Source organism: Phaethon aethereus (genome assembly GCF_964289735.1).
Source record: "Phaethon aethereus genome assembly, chromosome: Z".
In the NCBI taxonomy this organism is placed as follows: Eukaryota; Metazoa; Chordata; class Aves; order Phaethontiformes; family Phaethontidae; genus Phaethon; species Phaethon aethereus.
The window spans coordinates 17,876,114-17,896,223 of record NC_138577.1 but is presented as its reverse complement, the minus strand read 5'-3'; the positions used below and the strand labels follow the sequence as shown (position 1 = coordinate 17,896,223).

At 37.8% G+C, this 20,110-nt stretch overlaps 1 protein-coding gene across 1 annotated transcript; it reads right to left on the bottom strand.

Moving 5' to 3' along the window:
• Positions 1–741: 741 nt before the first annotated feature.
• CCDC152 (coiled-coil domain containing 152) lies at positions 742–13,562 on the bottom strand (the record flags this gene model as incomplete). Its single annotated transcript, XM_082013531.1, has 8 exons — positions 742–864; positions 1,380–1,466; positions 2,384–2,511; positions 3,218–3,320; positions 3,517–3,581; positions 4,621–4,689; positions 12,522–12,627; positions 13,500–13,562. 8 exons carry the CDS (start codon positions 13,560–13,562, stop codon positions 742–744), a joined length of 744 nt encoding a protein of 247 aa, XP_081869657.1.
• Positions 13,563–20,110: the final 6,548 nt, after the last annotated feature.

The following is a 20,110-nucleotide window of genomic DNA, read 5'->3' as shown; positions in this document are numbered from 1 at the left end:
TGTAGGGATACAAAATATGTACAAGAAAAGCTTATTCCTAAGCAAAGTGCAGAAATAACTTTTTATCTCAAATGTAAGATACTGGCAGTAATTGCAGTATTTTAACGTAACAGATTTATATGCTTAAATTTTGTGGCTTAGATACGGTATGAGGGTCCATTAATACATACTACTACAGCTTGTAAAATCCCACTAAATCAGTAAGATTGTGCTAAAAGTGAACAGCAGTGTTAACAACTCTTCATGCAGAATCAGTATCAAAAAGAGGGAGGAGCAGAACAAATTTAACTTGGTTTTCTGCTGAATTTGATAAATCTGTATTGATTAGTAAGATAACATACCACTTAAACTTGTATAACTTTTCTGGCTGTAGCTTAGCATTCCTAACCTTTCATTAACTCAGTTGAAGTAAAAATATAGTTGTTTGAAGGATTCCTGGATGAAGAAGAGAATATTCAAGAAATGAAAACTGCTTTGAAAGTGTACACCATAATTAATGAGGGTTTAATAGGGAAATTATCACTCCTACAAAACCTGAATCTTTTTATTGTGAATGCTGATTAGCAAAGAAAGTAGCCCTGAATATACACAGAATGCATGCCTTTAGAATATTTGACAACAGCGTTTGCAATAAAACATACTCTATTTCTTCATATGTTGTTTTTACTTTCAGGTGCACAGTCTGAAATACAGTTTCTATTTCTCATTGTATGCACTACTTAAGTACTTCATGACACTTACTCAAAATCGCCTCCGTTTGAAGTGCAGGTCTTGGCCTTTACCAAGACGTTGCTCCAAGTCTCTTACAGTGTTTCGAAGAGTTTCAATTTCATTGTTTTTTTCCTCTTGGAGATGCTGCAGCTTCTGTAAAAATGCAAGCAAAGGCTTAATTGTTAAACATCACATAGAATTATGTAAAAATACAATATGCTATTACTAATGAGAAATATTCTAAGAATATTCTTCTCAGTCTTTTGTATTACAAAATTACAAAGATGACTTCCCCAGGAACCCTATTTTTGTGACATCCTGAAGTCCCAAGCCTACAAAACCAATAATGCACATACATAATACATATCACAATCATTTATGTCTGTTCTATCTTAAGTTCCCAGGTTAACAATTCTGTACTAAAACCATTTCACATGTGGCATTTTTTTTTTTGTTGAACCCCAGCTATAGCAACATCAGTGCAAAGAGATGTGAAAGTAGTTGTCTAGAGGTGGGAGGGATGTGTGGGAAAGTAAAATGGACCCATAAGGCATGAAATGCCACTCTACCCACTCCCCCATGCCCCAAGTTTTGTTGCAGAACTGCTGTTTGAAACGGGCAGTAACAGGATTTAGTATCTGCAGATGACAAGCAATTAAAGCACATACCCTTCGATAGATACTTTGTGGCAAGACAGAAGCATCTGAAAATGATCTTGCTGTTTTATTCTGAACTCTTGCTAGTTTAGCATTGAACTGAAAGAACCAGGATAGGGTAAAACATTAAGAACCAACAGTGAAAAAAGTATGTTAAATAATAGAAGTATAATTTTCACTTTTTTTACAATTAGATTTTGTACCTGAAGGTAATAATAGCACGCTTATCTACTATTTAATCAATGAAGGTACTTAAGTTTATTTTAAAAAGAATGCAATTACAAGTTATGTTTCTTTAAAAAAAAGCCTCAAAAGATTGCAAAAAGTAAACAGCACAAATATAGTAAACCAAATACACATAGATGAACAAGATGACTACTCGAAAAAATCTGTATGCTCCACAGTCAAAAGGACGAGAAAATGCAGAGGATGCAAAAACCTCTGAAACCATCACCCCTCCCTCACATTCCAAGGATAACTCAGCCCAAATACTTTCACACCTTATTTCTTTCTTGATATGTGAAAGGTTTGAACTGTTTCATTAATTGTTTCTGTAATGAGCGTGGCTTAAAACCTGAGCCATGAAATACATGTTGAATTATGTGACTCAAATCTCTGCAGAATTAGAAGTCTAAGGTCTTGGAATTTTATAAAAGATGATACATCTTCCCAGCATTCAGAAATTAAAAAAAAAAAAAAAAGGCAGAAAACATTTTTAATGCTTTTATAGCTCAAAAACTAGCAAAATTTTCAAAATAATTTCATTTAAAACTAGAACACAGCAAAGTTCAGTCCCTCTATACAGCAGATGGAACTCGATTCCTAAGCAGAAGCGACTCAGATACCATTATAGAAGAGAGCATATGCCACTGATCTTTGTAAAGACAATCGTTTTTTAAGTTTCCTAGATTCCATCATATTATTTTGTTAAGCACTAATTAACATTTTTCACTACACAGTCTCTTCTAAGTTTACCCAATGTCCAATTATCTTTAACTGAGCTTTGTAATGCATACCTCTATCTGCAGTTTAATTATTTCATTCTGCTTCTCTTCATTTTGAATTTTCAGCTGTCTAGTTAGTTCTAATATTTCCAGATCTTTTTTCTCTTTCTGTTCTCTATACTCCACTTCTTTTACTTCAACTAGTAACGCAGTAACACCAAATATGATTATAAAAGTTGTTTAGATGGAAAAGTAACATAATTTCCCAACTATTAAAACTTCTTGAACAGCAGGTCAATATTTCACAGGTAACAATTTTATGCAAGCAAAAACCATACTTTAAAACTATGTGAAAACCAACCTGTCCCATCCCAGTAAGATGGAGTCTCTTTAAAGAAACATCATATTTTACAAAGACTTGTCTGGCTTTTTTCATCTAAGTGGATGACCAAGAAATGCTACTCTTCAAAGCTATGCCAGTAATGAAAAAAAATTTAAATGGAAATCCTTTTTTTCTTGTTGAAGTATTATTTATTTATGAAACTAATATCCTCCTCTCCGGAGTATAGATGGAACACTCTTAACAGCAGTCTAGCTTACAGTTCAAAGCAATTTTCCAGTCAACACTGAACCCAAAATTTCATTCCTTCACATTTTTAGGTCCAAGTTCCCAGTGTCTGTTCTACCTGTTTGGGAATTTCTGCTCGTCCTGTGTTGCTGTACTGTTGCTTTGCTGCCACTGTCTACTCTCTTGAGCAAAGATAACATTCAGTTACCGTCCACTTCTAGCTTTCATATGTTTCTACTAAGAAGCGGAACTTGCACTTACCCTAGATGAAGTATAGCTCCTACTGATTACAAAATGCTTTACCCAATGCTCTAGCATTCAGTCTTCAGTGGACTTACGTTTTTTTCTTATATCACAATTCAACTGTGTTATTTCTAATTTGTGGTCTTCCTCTTTGTTTTTAATTTCTGTCACAAGTTTCTCAATCTGATCTTTATATTCCTGAAAATGTAAAAAGCTTCATAAAAATGAAGGTTTCTGTGCTTTTAGCCTTCTGCAAAGCAATACAGTCACGTAAAAATGTACAGTACTCTATAATTCAGTACTTGTTTTATCCTTGATAAAGAAGATGTATGAACTGCTATAATAGAGATGAAGTATTATTCCCCTACCTAAAGAATGATCATTTGTGACGTACCTGTTCACAAGCCTTTAATTTCTCTTCCAAGATGTGGATGGTACCCTTCAGTCTGTCATTTTCATCTATGTAAATAAAAAACTATCTGATACACTAAAAAGTACACTTTGACAGCATTATTGGCATGAAAGCAGAATAAGGAAATCACTTTCATGTTTTGACTTGTATGAACTTTAACTTTTTTGTAGACATGATAATCATCATTTACAGAACTACATAATCTGTATCCATTTTTTTAACAAGAAAATTCATAGTTTAATCATAATATTTGCCTGCTCTTACTGCTTTGAACTGTCCTTAGCCTTCTGATAACTGATGCATTCATGAAAATCTAAATGCAAAGTTCTTTGGCTCAGAAAATAAAATATTACTATCATGGCTACAACAGTTTCAAATTGGAAGATGCAACTTTTTATGTACTTGTTTCCCCAAAACTAGAAAGTAGTAACTCAAAATAAAAATCTAGAAAAAGCAGATAATGCTTTTTTTAATTATTAAAAGTCACTCTGAGTACTAAAAGCAGCCATGCTTCTAATTTTTAGAGGTTTATTAATATTTATGCTAACATACCTTGAACATACAACGGGTATAAAATTAACTACATGGTACACAGCTAAACTGTTCTATAAAGTTATAGCAAATATTTACATATTTTATTTTAAAATAGCAATGAGTAATTGTCAAGTATTTATGGATAACGGCCACATTTCAATAACATTACACTGAGGATTAAGACTCTTTAGTTTGACAAAGTGAAAAACCTACAGTCCAACAGTTGAATGTTACTGTCTCACTTTTTGTAAAGTTGCCTGTGCTATGCTGAAAAAAATTTAAAGCCCAACTATTGATTAAAAAACCTCACTGAGGCAGAACTTCTTTTACATGTGGATTCTAAGTAGGATAATAGCAATAGACATTCATTAAGCATATAGACCACCAAAATCTATGCAAGATTGATGTTAGATATTTTTTCCTTTCTGTTTGGCTGCCAATGAGTTTCTCTCTCTGAAAAAAACAGTAAATATAAACAAAAAAAATCAAATGCCTGCTCATGGTAAATTACAGTACAGTACAGTGTATACGTAAGAACATTTTTGCTTTTACCTTTCATGTTGCACTGGTTTTCAATGGTTTGTGTTAGACCCTTTATCACATTCTGTAGAGTAGCACATTCTAAAAGAAATTAAAAAGCCAATATTTTAAAATAATTTCTTCACAATTTTAATTTTCTATTTTGTTTGTAATCTTTTCTCAAATATTTTATAGTCATCTGGATTAAATACTAGTCTAAGTCTTCTTACTGACTATAGAAATAACTCAGATTATTATTAGTTACTGCTTAATTTTAACTTCTAGTTTGATAATAGGTTAAAAACAATTTTATCAAGCAATGCAAACAATTTCGTAAAACTATCACATTTTTATTTCTAGCCAGATGTTACTGTTTTGTGGGGAATAATGGAAGTTTTCCATATCAGCATTCCAGCAATTTGATGTAATTAATGAAATGGAGGCTTACTTTCCTGACATTTTTGCCAAGATTCTTTTTAACAAGATCAACAGTATCCACTCATTGCAGTTCTCACCCCCTTTTTATTGCATATTAACATTCATCTTGTGTTTCAACATGAACTTAGATTCAGAATATGCTACTATGTCCCCATTATGTCATTTTAAACAAAATAATCATGTGTGTGTAGATATGTACATGCAACTTGTTATCATTGTACATATTTGTGTTTCATAATCTTATTTTTAATTGTATTTTTAATATTTGAACACCATATGGACTGCCTGTAATATAACATCTGGTTTTCATTAAATACTATTTTTATCCCCTATGTTCCTTATAACCTTATCAGTAAAGTTACAAAACATTCACAGACTGGGGACACTAAAACTGAGATTGCTTACTCTTAAAACCTTTATTTCCAGAGTACCACTGCATTTCTTAAGTGGCTTTTACTTTCCCCAACAGATAAAGTATGCTAAATACAGTTACTCATCTCGTAAAACCAATGCACTGTTGAAAACAGTAGATCATATAATTAAAGACTACATGACAAATAATAGAGTCAGGATGATGAATTAAGATCCCAGCTCAGGGATTCAGTTTTCCCCTCAATCTTCTTGACCGTTAGTCTCTTCTTCCACTAAGTCCAACTTTCATGCAGCCAAGTACGTTAGCCAGCTGCATTCTCCCATTCCATGCTTCCAAAAAACAGCAGAGGGAGCACAAGCAGCACAGAAACATTGACTGCCCTCAATTCCTATACTGGATCAAAAGCATTTGTGGAAAAATCCTATTCAACGTCAGAAGCACTAGGTTAGTGTAGCCATTTGTACCAACTAGTTCTACTACAAATTTTCTCCCATTTGAAAATGGAGGGAAATAAACCCAAGTGCTTGTAATTCATGCACAAATTGGAAAGACATCTACGCATTTGAGTAGCAATAGGCCAGCAGCTACTCTTGCAATGAATCACAGCTATTTAACTGTGCAAGCCACTGTTTTGTCCAGTGCCAAGAATATCTGCTTGTCTTTCTTATCTTTAAAGGATGTATCTTGGCAAATACCTTATGTAATTACAGTTGTGACTGGAAAAAATTGCTGGGAACCCACAAGTTTTGCTTGCCTACTTTAAGGAAGAAAAAGCAAAATTTTGCTAACTGGTAGCAGCTTTGTGGATCACTGGTATACCATCTGTTACGGATTCTGTGTAGTTCCTTCCCTGTAAAGAATACTCCCTACATGCAGAAAGACTGAACAGCGTTAAGTGCTCTTTTTCCATGTTTAATGTCTATCATTTACTGCAGTTCCTTCCATCTGCATTTATAATTGAAGCTACTGGCTTTTTTTTTTTAATAGGGTAATTACATCAATCACTTTTTCCCTTAAACACCTTTGAAACACTGTCAAAAAATATGCAGTCCTGAAGATGCTAAATAGAGCCACCTTAAGTGTTCCATAGACAATAATGTGATTGCTTTCTTTTTAAAAACTGCAGTAGATTTTAGAATCTATTGCAGAATTGTAGCCTGTACCACAACCATTTAGTCATCACAGAAAAGGTTTAGGAGCAGAAAACAAAGAGTGCCAGACTTGCATCTGTCTTAAGTGGATCTGCAATGATTTACACTAAACAAACTGAATCTCACCTTTGTTTAGCAACAAACATAACAAAACAAAGCTTATTTATGATCTTTCAGAACATGTATACCCTTGCCCAGTTGCTCATCTTTTCCCACCTTATCTTTGGTTCAAGAGTTTCACGCTCCTCTCTCCCCTGAGTTTTAGAAGTTTTCTTTCTTCCTTTGCATTTCCTTCAGACTTCCTAATCTTCTTTTATCTTAACAGTTCTAGAGAGAGACTTCCGGCAATCAAGGATGTTAAGGAGCCCTCAGGTTCTCACACTTGTTGGAGATTTCTAAGGGTGTGAAATGCTATTCCTATTTTCTGTTTCTAATACTAACAAAATTTTTCAGCCAGGATAAAATTCCACTTCCTCCATCCCACCACCACTAGAAGCCACAAACCCTTCAGGGTAGGTGGAACAGCAGCACTTCCTTCCATAGTGCTCTTTCTCTCTGCTCCTCTGCTGTAAGCAGCATGTTCACCTGGAATCATATGTGAACAATTCACCAGCACGTGGTCTCTCATCTTTTTTCCTTAGCTGTTCTGTGAACTGCTTTGTGGTCTACCTATAAGCCTTACATTCTAAGGCTGAGTTGTTTACATATCCTGTAAATTAACTTGCTTTTGTGTTAAATTTGTCATAGGACAAACTTGAGAATGGTCTTCAACTTGAGAATATACATAAAGATTGGTATTGGCACTGGTTCATCAAGAAATTGACAGAGCCATCCAAACCCAGCAATTTCAGTTGCCTTTGGACTGACTCTTCTAAGTGATACTTTCAGAAAATGTGACTGAGCTGGGTTCTGGGAAGCAGCTTGGGACATAAGGCTAGGAGAAATCTTTTATTCCAAGCCACAGTTGGCAATATCACTGTACAAAAGCCATTCTCACAAATAGAGTCTGTGTAGTGGCTTGACACTGGCGGGACGACAGGTGCCACCAAGCTGCTCTATCACTCCCCTCCTCAGCCAGGATGGGGCAGGAGAAATTAGGATGGAAAAAAATAACCAATCATGTGGGTCAAGGTAAAGGCAGTTTAATAAGCAGAAAGCAAAGGCTGCGCACAGAAGCAAAAGAAAATAAAAAATTTACTCTCTACTTCCCATCAGCAGGTGATGCTCAGCCACTTCCCAGGAAGCAGGGCTTCAATACGCACAGCAGTTGCTCCTGAAGACAAACAGCAGAAAAAACGAATGCCCCCCCTTCCCCGGCTTTCTCTTCACTTTTATTGCTGAGATGACAATATGGTATAGAATATCCCCTTGCCAGTTTGGGTCAACTGTCCTGGCTGTGTCCCCTCCCAAGATCTTGGCCACCCCCAGCCTACTGGGGGGGAGGGAGGAGAGAATGTTGGAGAGGCAGCCTTGATGCTGTGCCAGCACTGCCCAGCAGTAGACAAAACACTGGTGTGTTATCAACACTGTTCCAGCTACCAGTACCCACCACAGCACTATGAGGGCTGCTATGGGGAAAACTAACTCCATCTCAGCCAGACCCAATACAGTCTGCTAGGATAACTGTTGCCAGAGTAAGAATGGAAATATCAAGGCTACATTTGGTCCCTTGCATCTTCTCCAGTGTTGCACAGGATACTTCTATAACCCCATCAATGATAAAAATTGTTTTTTTAAGCCCACAGTGCTTTGACTTTCAAAAAGGTTTCACACAGAACTGAACTAGAGATGCAACATTTTCAGTGCTCTGACTCTGAATACACAGTATGCTGTTACCCCTTCTGAAGGGTCAATATTGCAGGTGAATTTGATAAAGGTGCAAAGACCATTTCTATTCATTTCAAAAAGAAAAAGCAAATTTCTTTAGTAACATTACATACTTACAGTAACTTACAATCACTACACCAACCGTAATGTACTTTTGACATACTTTTAATCTTACAGACACTGCTGATTTCCAGTAACATGGTAACTGTGTATCTGAAGGTTCCTCTGACAGCGTCCACTGCAGATAATGGCAATTTGCTGCCCAAGATGTTTTGTGAAACTCTGCTTTCTGGTCAGCATTAATGAATACAGTTTAAAAATATAAACATATAAGCACTTCATGCCATGATACTTGTATTTACCTTATTGGTAAGCACGTCAATCTAACAGAACAGCCATGATAACTGCTTAAATTTCTAAATATATTCCATCCCTTTGGCATCTCTCATTTACCTTTTACTTCCTTAACATCAAGTAGCTTTCAGAGCCACCTCTTGCATGTCCCACACTGTTCCAAGTTCCCGCTTTTCACTTTTGTCATTACTGGTACTAACAGCTCTGCAATCTCACTTACTCATTGACCATTATTATCGGCTTCCAACAGTTCTGCCTCCTATCGATATCTGTACTAATTTGTACAACTACCATGACTTCAGTATTATGCAGATTTGTTTTTTTCTGACTAACTCCGCTGCTAAAACTTTAGTTCATATTTCATGCTGATTGCTCTGGTATTTTTACTTGGACTTCTGCCATCCACATGTTTTTTTTCTATCATGTGTTTCAAAACAGCTCCAGAGGTCATTCTCTTCAGTTATATCAGCATAACTATCTCCTCAAATCATTGCACTCGTCTCATTGAAGTGAGGCACTACTATTTACAAAGCTCAAATCTCTCTTCCGACTTTCATCTGTTTTCAGTCCACTCTACTTCCACAGTCACTGTTGCAGTCATCACAGCTGCTCTGATTTCCTGAGTTGTCTCTTTCACTTTCTCTGCTATCTTTTATCCCATAGGTTTTATGGTAAGAAAAATTTCTTATTTTTGTCCACCTTTTCCTTTCCCTTTTTTAAGTCTATTTCATAGAAACCCCCTCCTCTCTGTTTTTGTCAATAATGAAGCCTCTTGATCTCTTTCTGAGTTACTGTCCTGCATTGTCTTTTGTGCTTAATAGAGAAACAAATGGCTCTGAGTCAGACCAAAGTTCCATCCAGTTCACTGTCAGACTTCACAACACCCAGCAGAAGATACTTCAGGAAAGAGGGAAAAAAGCTGGATAATCACTACCCTTTCAGCTTCCCAAACACAAAAATAAGGGAGACCTGAGTGAGAGGTACTCTGTGTTTAACAGATTTGTTAAGTTTTGTTACATCAATTTTTCTAATCTTTTTTAACTGTTCTGTACTTCTGTTATCCCCAAGCTTCTGTGGAACTGCTTTAACAACTTTAGTTTGTAACACATGAAAAAGTTCCTAATTTTATTTGCTTTAAATCAGTCAACAAGTTTGATTTCCATCTAGTTCTCTTATTAAACAGTCGATTTTCATTCCTGAGTCACTTTCTCTATGCCATTCATAATTTTACAGCTGTGAGTCATACCAGCTCTATTCTTTCTCTTCAAGCTGAGAAGTTTCCAGTCAACTTAAGTCTTTCTTCAGATGTTACAAAATTGTAACCAAACATCTGAGGGCCCCAAATGCATTCTCCCCCACCCACCTCCTGGGTGTTTGTCTGGGCTCTAGGCCAATTTAGAAAGAGTACAGCTGGTGACCTTGAAAAAAAGCTGTTTGAAGAAAGCTGGAAGAAGACTCAGAAATGGCTGCCCCTCCTTCCCTTGGGGAGGGCTTTTAAGATGAGGCCTTTGCCCTTGGCCTACCTTGAGCTACGCTGCAGCTGTGTTACAGCCATATATCGTGCAGACCTAGACTCTGGTCATGACCTAGGGAGTGGCTTCCTGGCTTGATTTCAGACCTGCCTCATCACTATAGACCTGCTAGTGATCAGTAGACCATGTCTGGCCCTTGTTACCATTTCTGGATCTGATCCTGACTCAATCTCCTGTCTTGACCTTGGACCTACTCCATCACTATGTACTTGTAAGGTAATGTGGACTTTTTGGCTGACGCTGGCAGCCCTCACTGGGCCAGCCCTGCATGGGTATGGTGGGAGTGGGTCTTGGCTGGTGAAGCCCCTACGTCTGTAGGCCTTGTTACATGATTGGTTCCCAATTCCCTGTCCCTTGCTCCTCCCTGACAATACCAAATCTTGCCTACTTCTCTGTTATCTTTTCTGCTACTGGTATGTCTACTTTGAAATGTGGGGACCAGAACATTACATGAAAATCACATACTTTACAGGAACATGGTGTATGTTTCTCTATTTCTTCCATAATCATGCCTATGACTGTATTTGCTTCTTTGATTACCGGTATTTTCAGAGAACTGTCCAGAAAGACACCAAGATCTCTTTCCTGAGAAGCAGTTAACCAGAGCCAACCACTGTTTATATAAAATGCCTGCCATATGCATTGCTACTGGTTTTCATCTCCCCTTTTTATCACTTGTCATTCTGTATCATGAAATTCTTGGTGTAACTGCATAGATTAGTATCATTAGCAAAATTCATTCACTCAATAACTTTTACAATTAATTTTGGATTACATTAAATTATTTAAGTCCCAGCGAAGACCTAGGTGAAACCGACTGACAATCTCACTCCAGCATGAAACAAAGTGTATTCCTACCCTGTTCCCTAACTTTTAGCAAGTTGACTTGTCAGAGACCAAACTTCTACAAAAAGTTGCACCTTTGAGCCATTCTACTGACTACAGAAAAATAAGCAACCACAAATCTAGGCTAAGTACTAGAGATTATTTCTCTTTTCAAATACCCATCTGAAAAGACGTACTTCTAAAACAAACAAAAATCTTAATGTAATAGTTTTGTCTTTAATTCCTCCTTTAGTTGGCAACTTTTTTATGATGCAGAGCCTTAAAATTCCCATCTCTAAAACAGTAAATGCCATTTCATTATTTAGCTTCCACTGAACAGTTTGAATCCTTGTAATATTAATATAAACCATTATTACTATTCAAAACTATTTAACACCACAATGACATCTGCTATACAAAGCAAAAGAAATATGACCAAAATTCAGATCACATTAAAGCTGACAGTAACACAAGTGCAGCCTATGGAATAAACTTACAACAGTGGTATCAGCTTAACTGAACTTAACCTTGAAGGATTATGTGCTATTCCTTACACTTTATAACTGAGTTGGAAATGGCACTGAGATAAAACGTTTTGTGTTTATAAAACATTATAAACACAAAATGGGCTGTCACGTTGTTTAATCACAGAATCATAGAATAGTTCGGGTTGGAAGGGACCTTAAAGGTCATCTATACCAACCAACATCTGCAACTAGATCAGGTTGCTCAGAGACCCATCCAACCTGACCTTCAATGTGTCCAGGGATGGGGCATCTACGACCTCTCCGGGAAAACTGTGCCAGTGTTTCACCACCCTCATTGTGAAAAATTTCTTCCTTAGATCTAGTCTCAATCTGCCCTCTTTTACATTAAAACCATTACCCTTTGTCCTCTTGCAACAGGCCCTGCTAAAAAGTCTGTCCCCATCATTTTTCTAAGACCCCTTTAAGGACTGGAAGGCTGCAAGGAGGTATCCCCAGAGCCTTCTCTTCTCCAGGCTAAACAACCCCAACTCTCTCAGCCTGTCCTCATAGGAGAGGTGTTCCATCCCTCTGATCATTGTTGTGGCCTCCTCTGGACCCGCTCCAACAGATCCATGTCTTTCCTGTGCTGAGGGCTCCAAAGCTGGATGCAGTTCTTCTTTCGTAAGTACTGCATGCACTCAGTCTCTTAAAATGAATGGGTATTAACATCAACTGGAAAATAGTTACTTTAATGCAGTTCTTAAAATATGTTTGTGCATTATAAAGTTATCTGGTTTATGCAAATGAGATGGATCCCATTACATGACCCAAGATTAAGCATTACTGTTTTTCACACACTATCTTATCCTTGCTATTTTTTTTATATGACTGAAAATAATGGAAATATTTCTCAGAACTTCCTGAATATATGCAAAACCCATATTATTTTTTTTTTAAAAAAACTTACCTTCTTTTACTGATTCCTCCTTTGATTGGCTTAATGTTAACAACCTGTTATGTTTTTCCAGCTGAAGAACCAGTAGGTTATTTGCTTCATTAATTTCTGATATTTTCTAGAAAAGTGGAAAAAGACTGAAGTTATATTAATACCTTTTGATCTAATTTTTAAATCCATTATACAGAAGAACGATGCTATACTTGAAAGCCTGTGCTATTGATAGTTTACCCTGCAGAACTAAAAATGCTAACTTACACCACTGGTTATAAACTGGTTTATCTCAGTTATGTAGTCCACAGTCTGGATCAATCATGAGCAAGGTTCTTTCCACTGCTTTGCAATGCCCTTGCTGAGTACCAACATGTGTAATGGGTGTGAATAGGAATTGTTAAATGTTTTTTCAAGAAGAAATGCTAAATTTACTTCAGGTGACCCTTTTATTTTATCTTGAGTATAGATTTACTGATCAGGATCAATCACCAGAGAGCTGGCCAATGTGGGTCTAAAAAGAAACACAGTACTGATTTTCGTCCATGGATCAACCTTTTAAGAACTGACGTATATATAAAACAAAGAGATCTCAATGCATATGGAACATAAGAACAGGTGCTCCTGCTATGGCAGTGACATTTTTCTAGAACAAGGAACAATTTCTGCAAATTGTGCATCAAAGTTGTATAATACTGTTATCTGCAACAGCAGTTTCTGATACAAAGGGACACTTCCATGCTTTTCCTGAGAAGCCAAAATTGGTGTCAGAACCATTAAAATTCTAGTACAGAAACAAAGGCTTCTCCAACTCCACAGAAGTCACTCATAACACTTTGCGATACCATCAATACAAACACTTTCCAAACAAAGTTGGTATTACAAGGCATATTAATAAGCTGATACCACTTAGAAGAAATTTTCACTTGAAAAGCTTATTAAAATGTCACAAAATATTTATAGACAGTAGTTTCAACATTTTTTACCTTCTTCGCTTACCTTTTCTATCTCTGAAAAGTTATCTAAAAGTTTATCAAGGTTCACCACACTGATTTTCTTCATAGTTTCTTCATGGTTGTGATTCATTTACTTCTGGACTGTATAATCCAGTTGTCACGGTATATAAAAAAAATAGATCTATGAATTCATATATTTCTCATTCATACTATGCCGAAAGATTTGATATGCACAAATGTAAGCAGAACAAAGAACACTTCCTTTTTTAATTAAAACTATTTTTGCATGTGAAGCTAAATTTCAACCAACCTAAGATTTTGCATTTCTAGGAAACACAATGAATGCCAGAAAGCCCATGCAAAATCTGTCAAACCATTAGATGATATAGTTGAATGTGGAATTTTTTGCTGCAGTTAAAAAATAAACCTGAATAGACTTCCATAGATACAATGACCCAATTTTACTTTAATATATTAGTGGTCTGCACATAGGATGCTTTTAAATCATATGACTAATTTCTCTTTAGATATGCTGCTAAAACAGACTGGTCTTCCTCTCCTCTTCTTTAAGGCGTAGGAAATTCAATCAGTTGAAACAATTACTCATTCTCTACTGTGTGTATTTTAGAGGCAACAAATGAAATTTTGTTAAGTTTGATTAATTTAAAAAATGTTACTTAAGTAAATGAGATTTTACCAGGCACACATTAATGCAGGATCTAGACTTTTTACCTGTGTAGATGCTCTAAAACTACTCAGGCTTTCAGTGATGAGACACTGCAGCACATAAACTTTACCGTGTGAGTAAAAAGACAGTATTTTGAAAAGCACCCATATAATTCCAGATTATTAACACAATTCCTATTTTTAGTAGAAATTCTACTTACAGAATCTTCAACATACATTTGCAGTATGGAACTGAAAGACACAATACGAATACTTCCAAAAATACTGAAACTATCTCTGAACAACAGGCTCCATGAAAACAAAAAATCCAATACCAGATGAACCATGTATTTCAGACATAATCATTACTTATATGTGGTAAGATATGAAATGTGTTTTCACATATAACAAAAATTGCCATGATAGAGATGAACCAGAAGTTAGAAAGCGTGCACTACCCAGAAACTGAATAGGTTTCTGTCAGAAATACTTACAGTGAAGTTAGGTAGAAACAGATATGTAAATGAACAACTACTAAGCAGGAACCAAAATTACATAACAATTATTTTCTCAGTCATTCAATATTTACGAGTCTTTACATGTATGTAACTTTCTTACCAAAGCAGTTAAAGATATTGGTTCTGTGTTTAATACTAATTTTTCTCTTGTACCCACTGTTTCCTCAGAAGGCCTAAACTAATCCATTAGCTAAAGCTAATTAACTTTTTTTTAATTCAACAATTTTTAAGGATATATGTAACATTAAAGAACTAATGCTTCTAAGTTAAATTAGTGATATTTTACTAAGTTAGCAATCTTAATGACTTCTGTTACAACAATGCAATGATCTGTCAAAATGGAGTTTAAAGTATTTATTCAGAACATTAAATTTTGTAAATCAATTACATATCTTAATATTCTATTCGTTGAAAACCTAAAACCTATGAATGCCAAGCCCTGATCTTTCCACTCCTTATCACGGGCAGTATCTTATCTGTTTGTCAATCACTGTTTCTTTTCATCATGCTTTTAAAACTGTGGTTTACTCTCTAAATTTTGACTGAGGATGGGAGTTCAGGGAGCTGCCATGTTGTGTGCTGCTTTATGTGTTTCCTTATTCCATGGCATCATTTGTTTTCTCAGACGACAGGATGTGCTCAGCACTTGGCTGCATTAGGCAACAGTGCCACTGGGAATAAAACTCCTGCTGAACTGAAATAGTAAATTAAAAATAATTATGTTGTATTATTAATGGTGCATTTTTCCAGCAGGAAAACTCATCACTTTCATTTTTGTGTCTATTAATATTACATATGTCTTCCAAAGCATTTATGTTAAGCCTCCCACCCCTGTTTTGAACTACGATACTTACTGCACTAGGGGGAAAACTAAAGATTTAAAATGTATTTTTGACTGTCATAAAACTGACACCTTTATTTAATCTTTAACGTCTTGCCATCCATGCATTGTAGCTGATGATTTGATTTTGGAATTTAAGGTTTTGTTTTTGCTTCATATACCAGTGGAAACTATTTATAACCACAGTAAAATCAGTAGATATCGATTTTTAACTGCATACCTCAACTGAACATAGTAATTAGTAACAGGCACTTCAGACAGTCTCATCGTTTTGCTGAACTCCACCTTTCTTTGAGATCAGTACCTGAGAGATGCATTGACTAGAACCTTACTTTGGATTCAAACACTCACTCTTTCGATCCTGAGCACATTTAAAACATGGCTTGCAGATCAAAATTATCACCTCCCAAGTGGCACCCACAAGAGGGGTGAGGCCCATCTCCTCACCTGATTTCACAGACAACCGCAACAGGACCCAGGCACCAGCGCCACCACTGCAATCCCCACGGACGACGCCCACCGAGTCCTTGCGACCCTCTCCCACCTCTGCAGTTTGTCTACAGGAAGTGCCCTGGGTCCAGGTAGGAACCTCCCACAGTCTCGGGGGCACAGAACACTCCTCAGTGCGGGGGCATAACCGACAGACGGAGCAGGACAACAGCGCTCCGGGTACGGCCAAGACCCGGCCACCTAACCCGACCGCCCTCCACCACAGCTAGCTGAGAAGAGCCGGCGCGCGCGCGCGACCTCAAGGCGGGAACTCAGCTCCGTCGGCGGAGCGTACCACTACCAACCCTGTGGGGGAGGCTTCGCCCCCCTCCCTGCCGGCCCGCTGGTAGGCGGAACCGCAATGCCCGCGGTTGGACCCGCGGTGTTTGAGGCGCTGGAGGTCGTCGCCTCGCCCTGTGGGGGCGGGGCTGCGCTGAGGGGAGGGGGAGGGGGCGGCAGTCACAGGTGGTCGCTCGGCGCCGGTCGGGACGTCTCGGCGGCATAACCGTCGCCATGGGGGCAGGGTGACTGGGGAACTGGAGGCCGTGCACTGCTGTGCTGTCTTGACATAACCCCAAGGGCAAGCGACATAACCCCAAGGGCAGTGCTGCCGCTTGCCACCTCACCGGAAAACCCAGACAAACCCCAAACACCTCAGCAGAGCCCCTGTTGAGGCCCTGATTTCAATCCTGTATGCAGTATGTGAATTATTTTATCAAATGGCTTCTCACATCGGCATTAACATCGGCTGAGGAGGGACTTCATGTGCGAATGAACGTTCCTTTGAACACTGGCAAATAGACTAGGATGGGAGCACTTCCCTGAGTGACAGATCGATCGATTCCCTTTATTTCTGGTTTCTCAGTATTTATACTGCACATGTAACTGTGGCTACTGCACAGTGATGATCTTAAAGGAATTTTCCAACCTTAATGACTTGGTGATTCTGTGACACTCCCTGGCCTGTCACTCCTTTTTCTGAGATAAGTGACCACTAAGGGCTTCTGGAAAAAGTTTCCAAGACATCCAGCTTGGTGTGGGCGCACACCCCGAGGCCCCGGGACCTGAGCTGGAGGCCCGTACCACAAGCAGGATGCCGTCTGCTCCGTAGGCCGGCTCTCCTGGTGGGTGGTGTACGCAGAGGCCGCTGCCATACTGGTGCTGACAGGGTTGTGCTGCTGCTTTGGGTAGGCTGGGACATCTATTGTTCTGCTTAAATATGAAAAGGAGCAAGTCATGTGATTATTTTTTTTTTTTCTGTTACTGAAATTTCATAGCGAGTCCTGTTAAGGTTACCCTGTCCTAACATATTTAGTGTCCTGTCAGGCTTTTTTTTTAAGTAGACCTGTAGGATGGGTAGGGACCCATTGGGTTGCAGAATAACATCCCTGTGAAATCAGAGGCAACCAAACCCTGAAAATAAAACAACTTCCCCTCCTACAGCTTCTTCCCACCTTACTAGGTATAAATTGCTTCTTTACTAGGCTGAAGTTGAGTTGATCAAGACATACCAACCTTTCTTTAATCCTGCTACAAGCGTCTAATGCAAGGTTTAATATCCTGCCTTACCATGGGAAGAAACTGTGCTGAGGCAGTGGGGACTCTTCAGCAGTTGGGTTTGTATCAGCAGATGTAATTGTAGAATAAGCTTCTTAGCTAGATATCCGTGTTGAAAACTTCACAGAAAAATATTAACTATTTTGTCATTTAAATGATCATAACTAGGTTTGGGAGTTAGTAGTGCTGGGTGAGCTACTATTTGTCATTAGAATCACTAAATAATTTTGCTTGGAAAGGACTTCTGGAGCTCACCTGGTTCAAACCCCTTCTGCAAGCAGGGCCAGCTTCAAAGTTGGAATGGATTGCTCATGGCCTTGTCAAGTTGAGTTTGGAATATTTTCGAGGAGAAGATTGTTTTATGGCATGGTCTAAAGAGGAATTTTTTTACAGGCTTGGACTGAGCCAGAAACAACTGTTAATTTACTTTATGGACATAGATTTTTTCAGAAACAGGCTGTAAAATTACATTCCTAGAGCCACACTCGCATGCTAGAATAAATGGGCATGTTCTCAGAAATGCTAAATGTGCCGTAGCATTCTCAGATGGTCCAGTTTTGTTTGTAATAGAGAGGGAAGATGATACATCTTGAATTCTTGTTGATGCTGTCCCGCAGAGCAGAACTCCCTGCCACGCAGATCAGAAACTGTGGGAGCATGCAGGACCCTTCATCCTGAGAACATCCAGAGAAATAACAACCTACCAGTCATGGTCACAAATGCTGTTTGCAGGCAAGTGCTTTATCAGAACGTCCGAGGGGTGGCGTCTACTTGGCCATCAACATAGACAAAGTGATGAAAATAATTTTTGTGGGTAGAAGATCTGCAGCTGAGATACAAGTGGGGAAAGGACACACTGCCAATTGTGTCATGATGACGGATACTAGTAGGGAAAGGGGTACTCCTGTCATCTCTCAGGGAACTCAGTACATGCTGCTTGTGTTTTCTAGCTCACTTTCCCAGCTTCACTGACCAATTTTTACAAAATCTGTTACAGACTTTCAGTTGTGCTTGTAAAAAGTGCAGCACCCCAAAAAAACTGTTCAAAAGGTTTGGTACTTAAAGAAGAATATTCCAAGTTTAATGAAGTTATTTGTTAGAGAAGACTAGACCAGTGTTTTAGTCAAAGTGAAATATCACAGCAATAAATGCTCATCTTAGGCCCAGAAAAAGGTGCACAGTCACTGTTGATTGCTATAAAGATTAAAAAACCCCAACAAACTCAGACTGGTGAGGATTTTCATGCACAGTAACGCAGTGCATTGCACAGACTGTTTTTTGTGTTAATTATTTAGTGATGGTTTTATTTTATAGATTACATTTACAGGAAGACAGAGAATGAAGACTGAAATCCGATCCTCTTGATTAGGCAAAAATGTTACTGTGTGGCCATACATTATTTTTGCAATAGTCCTATGCTAAAAGACATATATGTAAATATGTCATGTAACCACTGGGAAGGTGCTTACTATGAGCAGACTGGGAAAAAATGCAGAAAAAAAACTTTGAGGGAAAAATTTATGAGAGATCTTGACACAGAAATACATGGAACAAAAAACTGTAAGACAGGGTTAGAACATTTAACTTATAATAGGTTTATCAGTCAGCAAATATTCTTTTGTTTTAGTTTTTAAAATGTTGCTGCAAAACCAGTAAGCTGTTTAGTACTGCAAACTTCCAAAATATGAGAGTTCTTCTGTTGTTCATTTAGAGTTCATTCTATTTTTTTTCCTTTTTATAGGGTTGTAACTTCTCTGGCAACACAGTTCGAGAGTCTGGTGGTCACTGAAAAAAAAGTCTGACATCCACTGTGTATTAGGCAAGTAGGGAGGTTGTTTCTGTCAGAAACCAGCAGGTAGCTGGGTGATGCTCTATTAACACACTGCAATCAATAGAAGGTTTCTACCACAAATGGAAAACACAAATGTCCTTTATTGCCATTATGAGCATCCCTGTAAGAGAAACTTCTGTGACAACGACCTAAGACATGGCAGTCCCAGCCATGTTTCCTGTTCTATTTCTCAGAAACAGAATCTTCTGTGTACATTTAAAATGTCATGGTTAGGCATAGGCTTGAGTAATTTATTACTGATCTTCGTGTTATTATTAGATTTTGATGGTCTTTAATACCCTTCCTTAGCCATATCAGAGGAATGTGTCAGCTGCCTTTACAGAGTTGAGGTTTGCAAGATTCAACTCAGTTTACAAAATGATTGTTTTCCTCTTATTCTGAAGAGCATATGGAAGGAAGAGCATAGGGTTTTAACCTGCTCTAGACTGCTAGAGCACTCATCACAGTGTTTAACATGCTATAGTATCAGGCTGCAGAGTAGCTTAGTAGCTTAGACAGGGGGATAAACTGTGCTATCATGCACCTTGAGCATCACCACACTGTTTGCTATATTGTATTCCTCTTGCTTTATCGCTTGTTTAGGAGATGAAAGCTGTCTGTCAGGAGGGATTTTTGGTATAGAAACACCCATTTCTGTTGTGTTCTATATTGGTCCAAAGGATGAAAACATACAAATATACAAAAACACGTACAAATACATGTTTATTAAGTAGGTTAGTATACTAGGACAC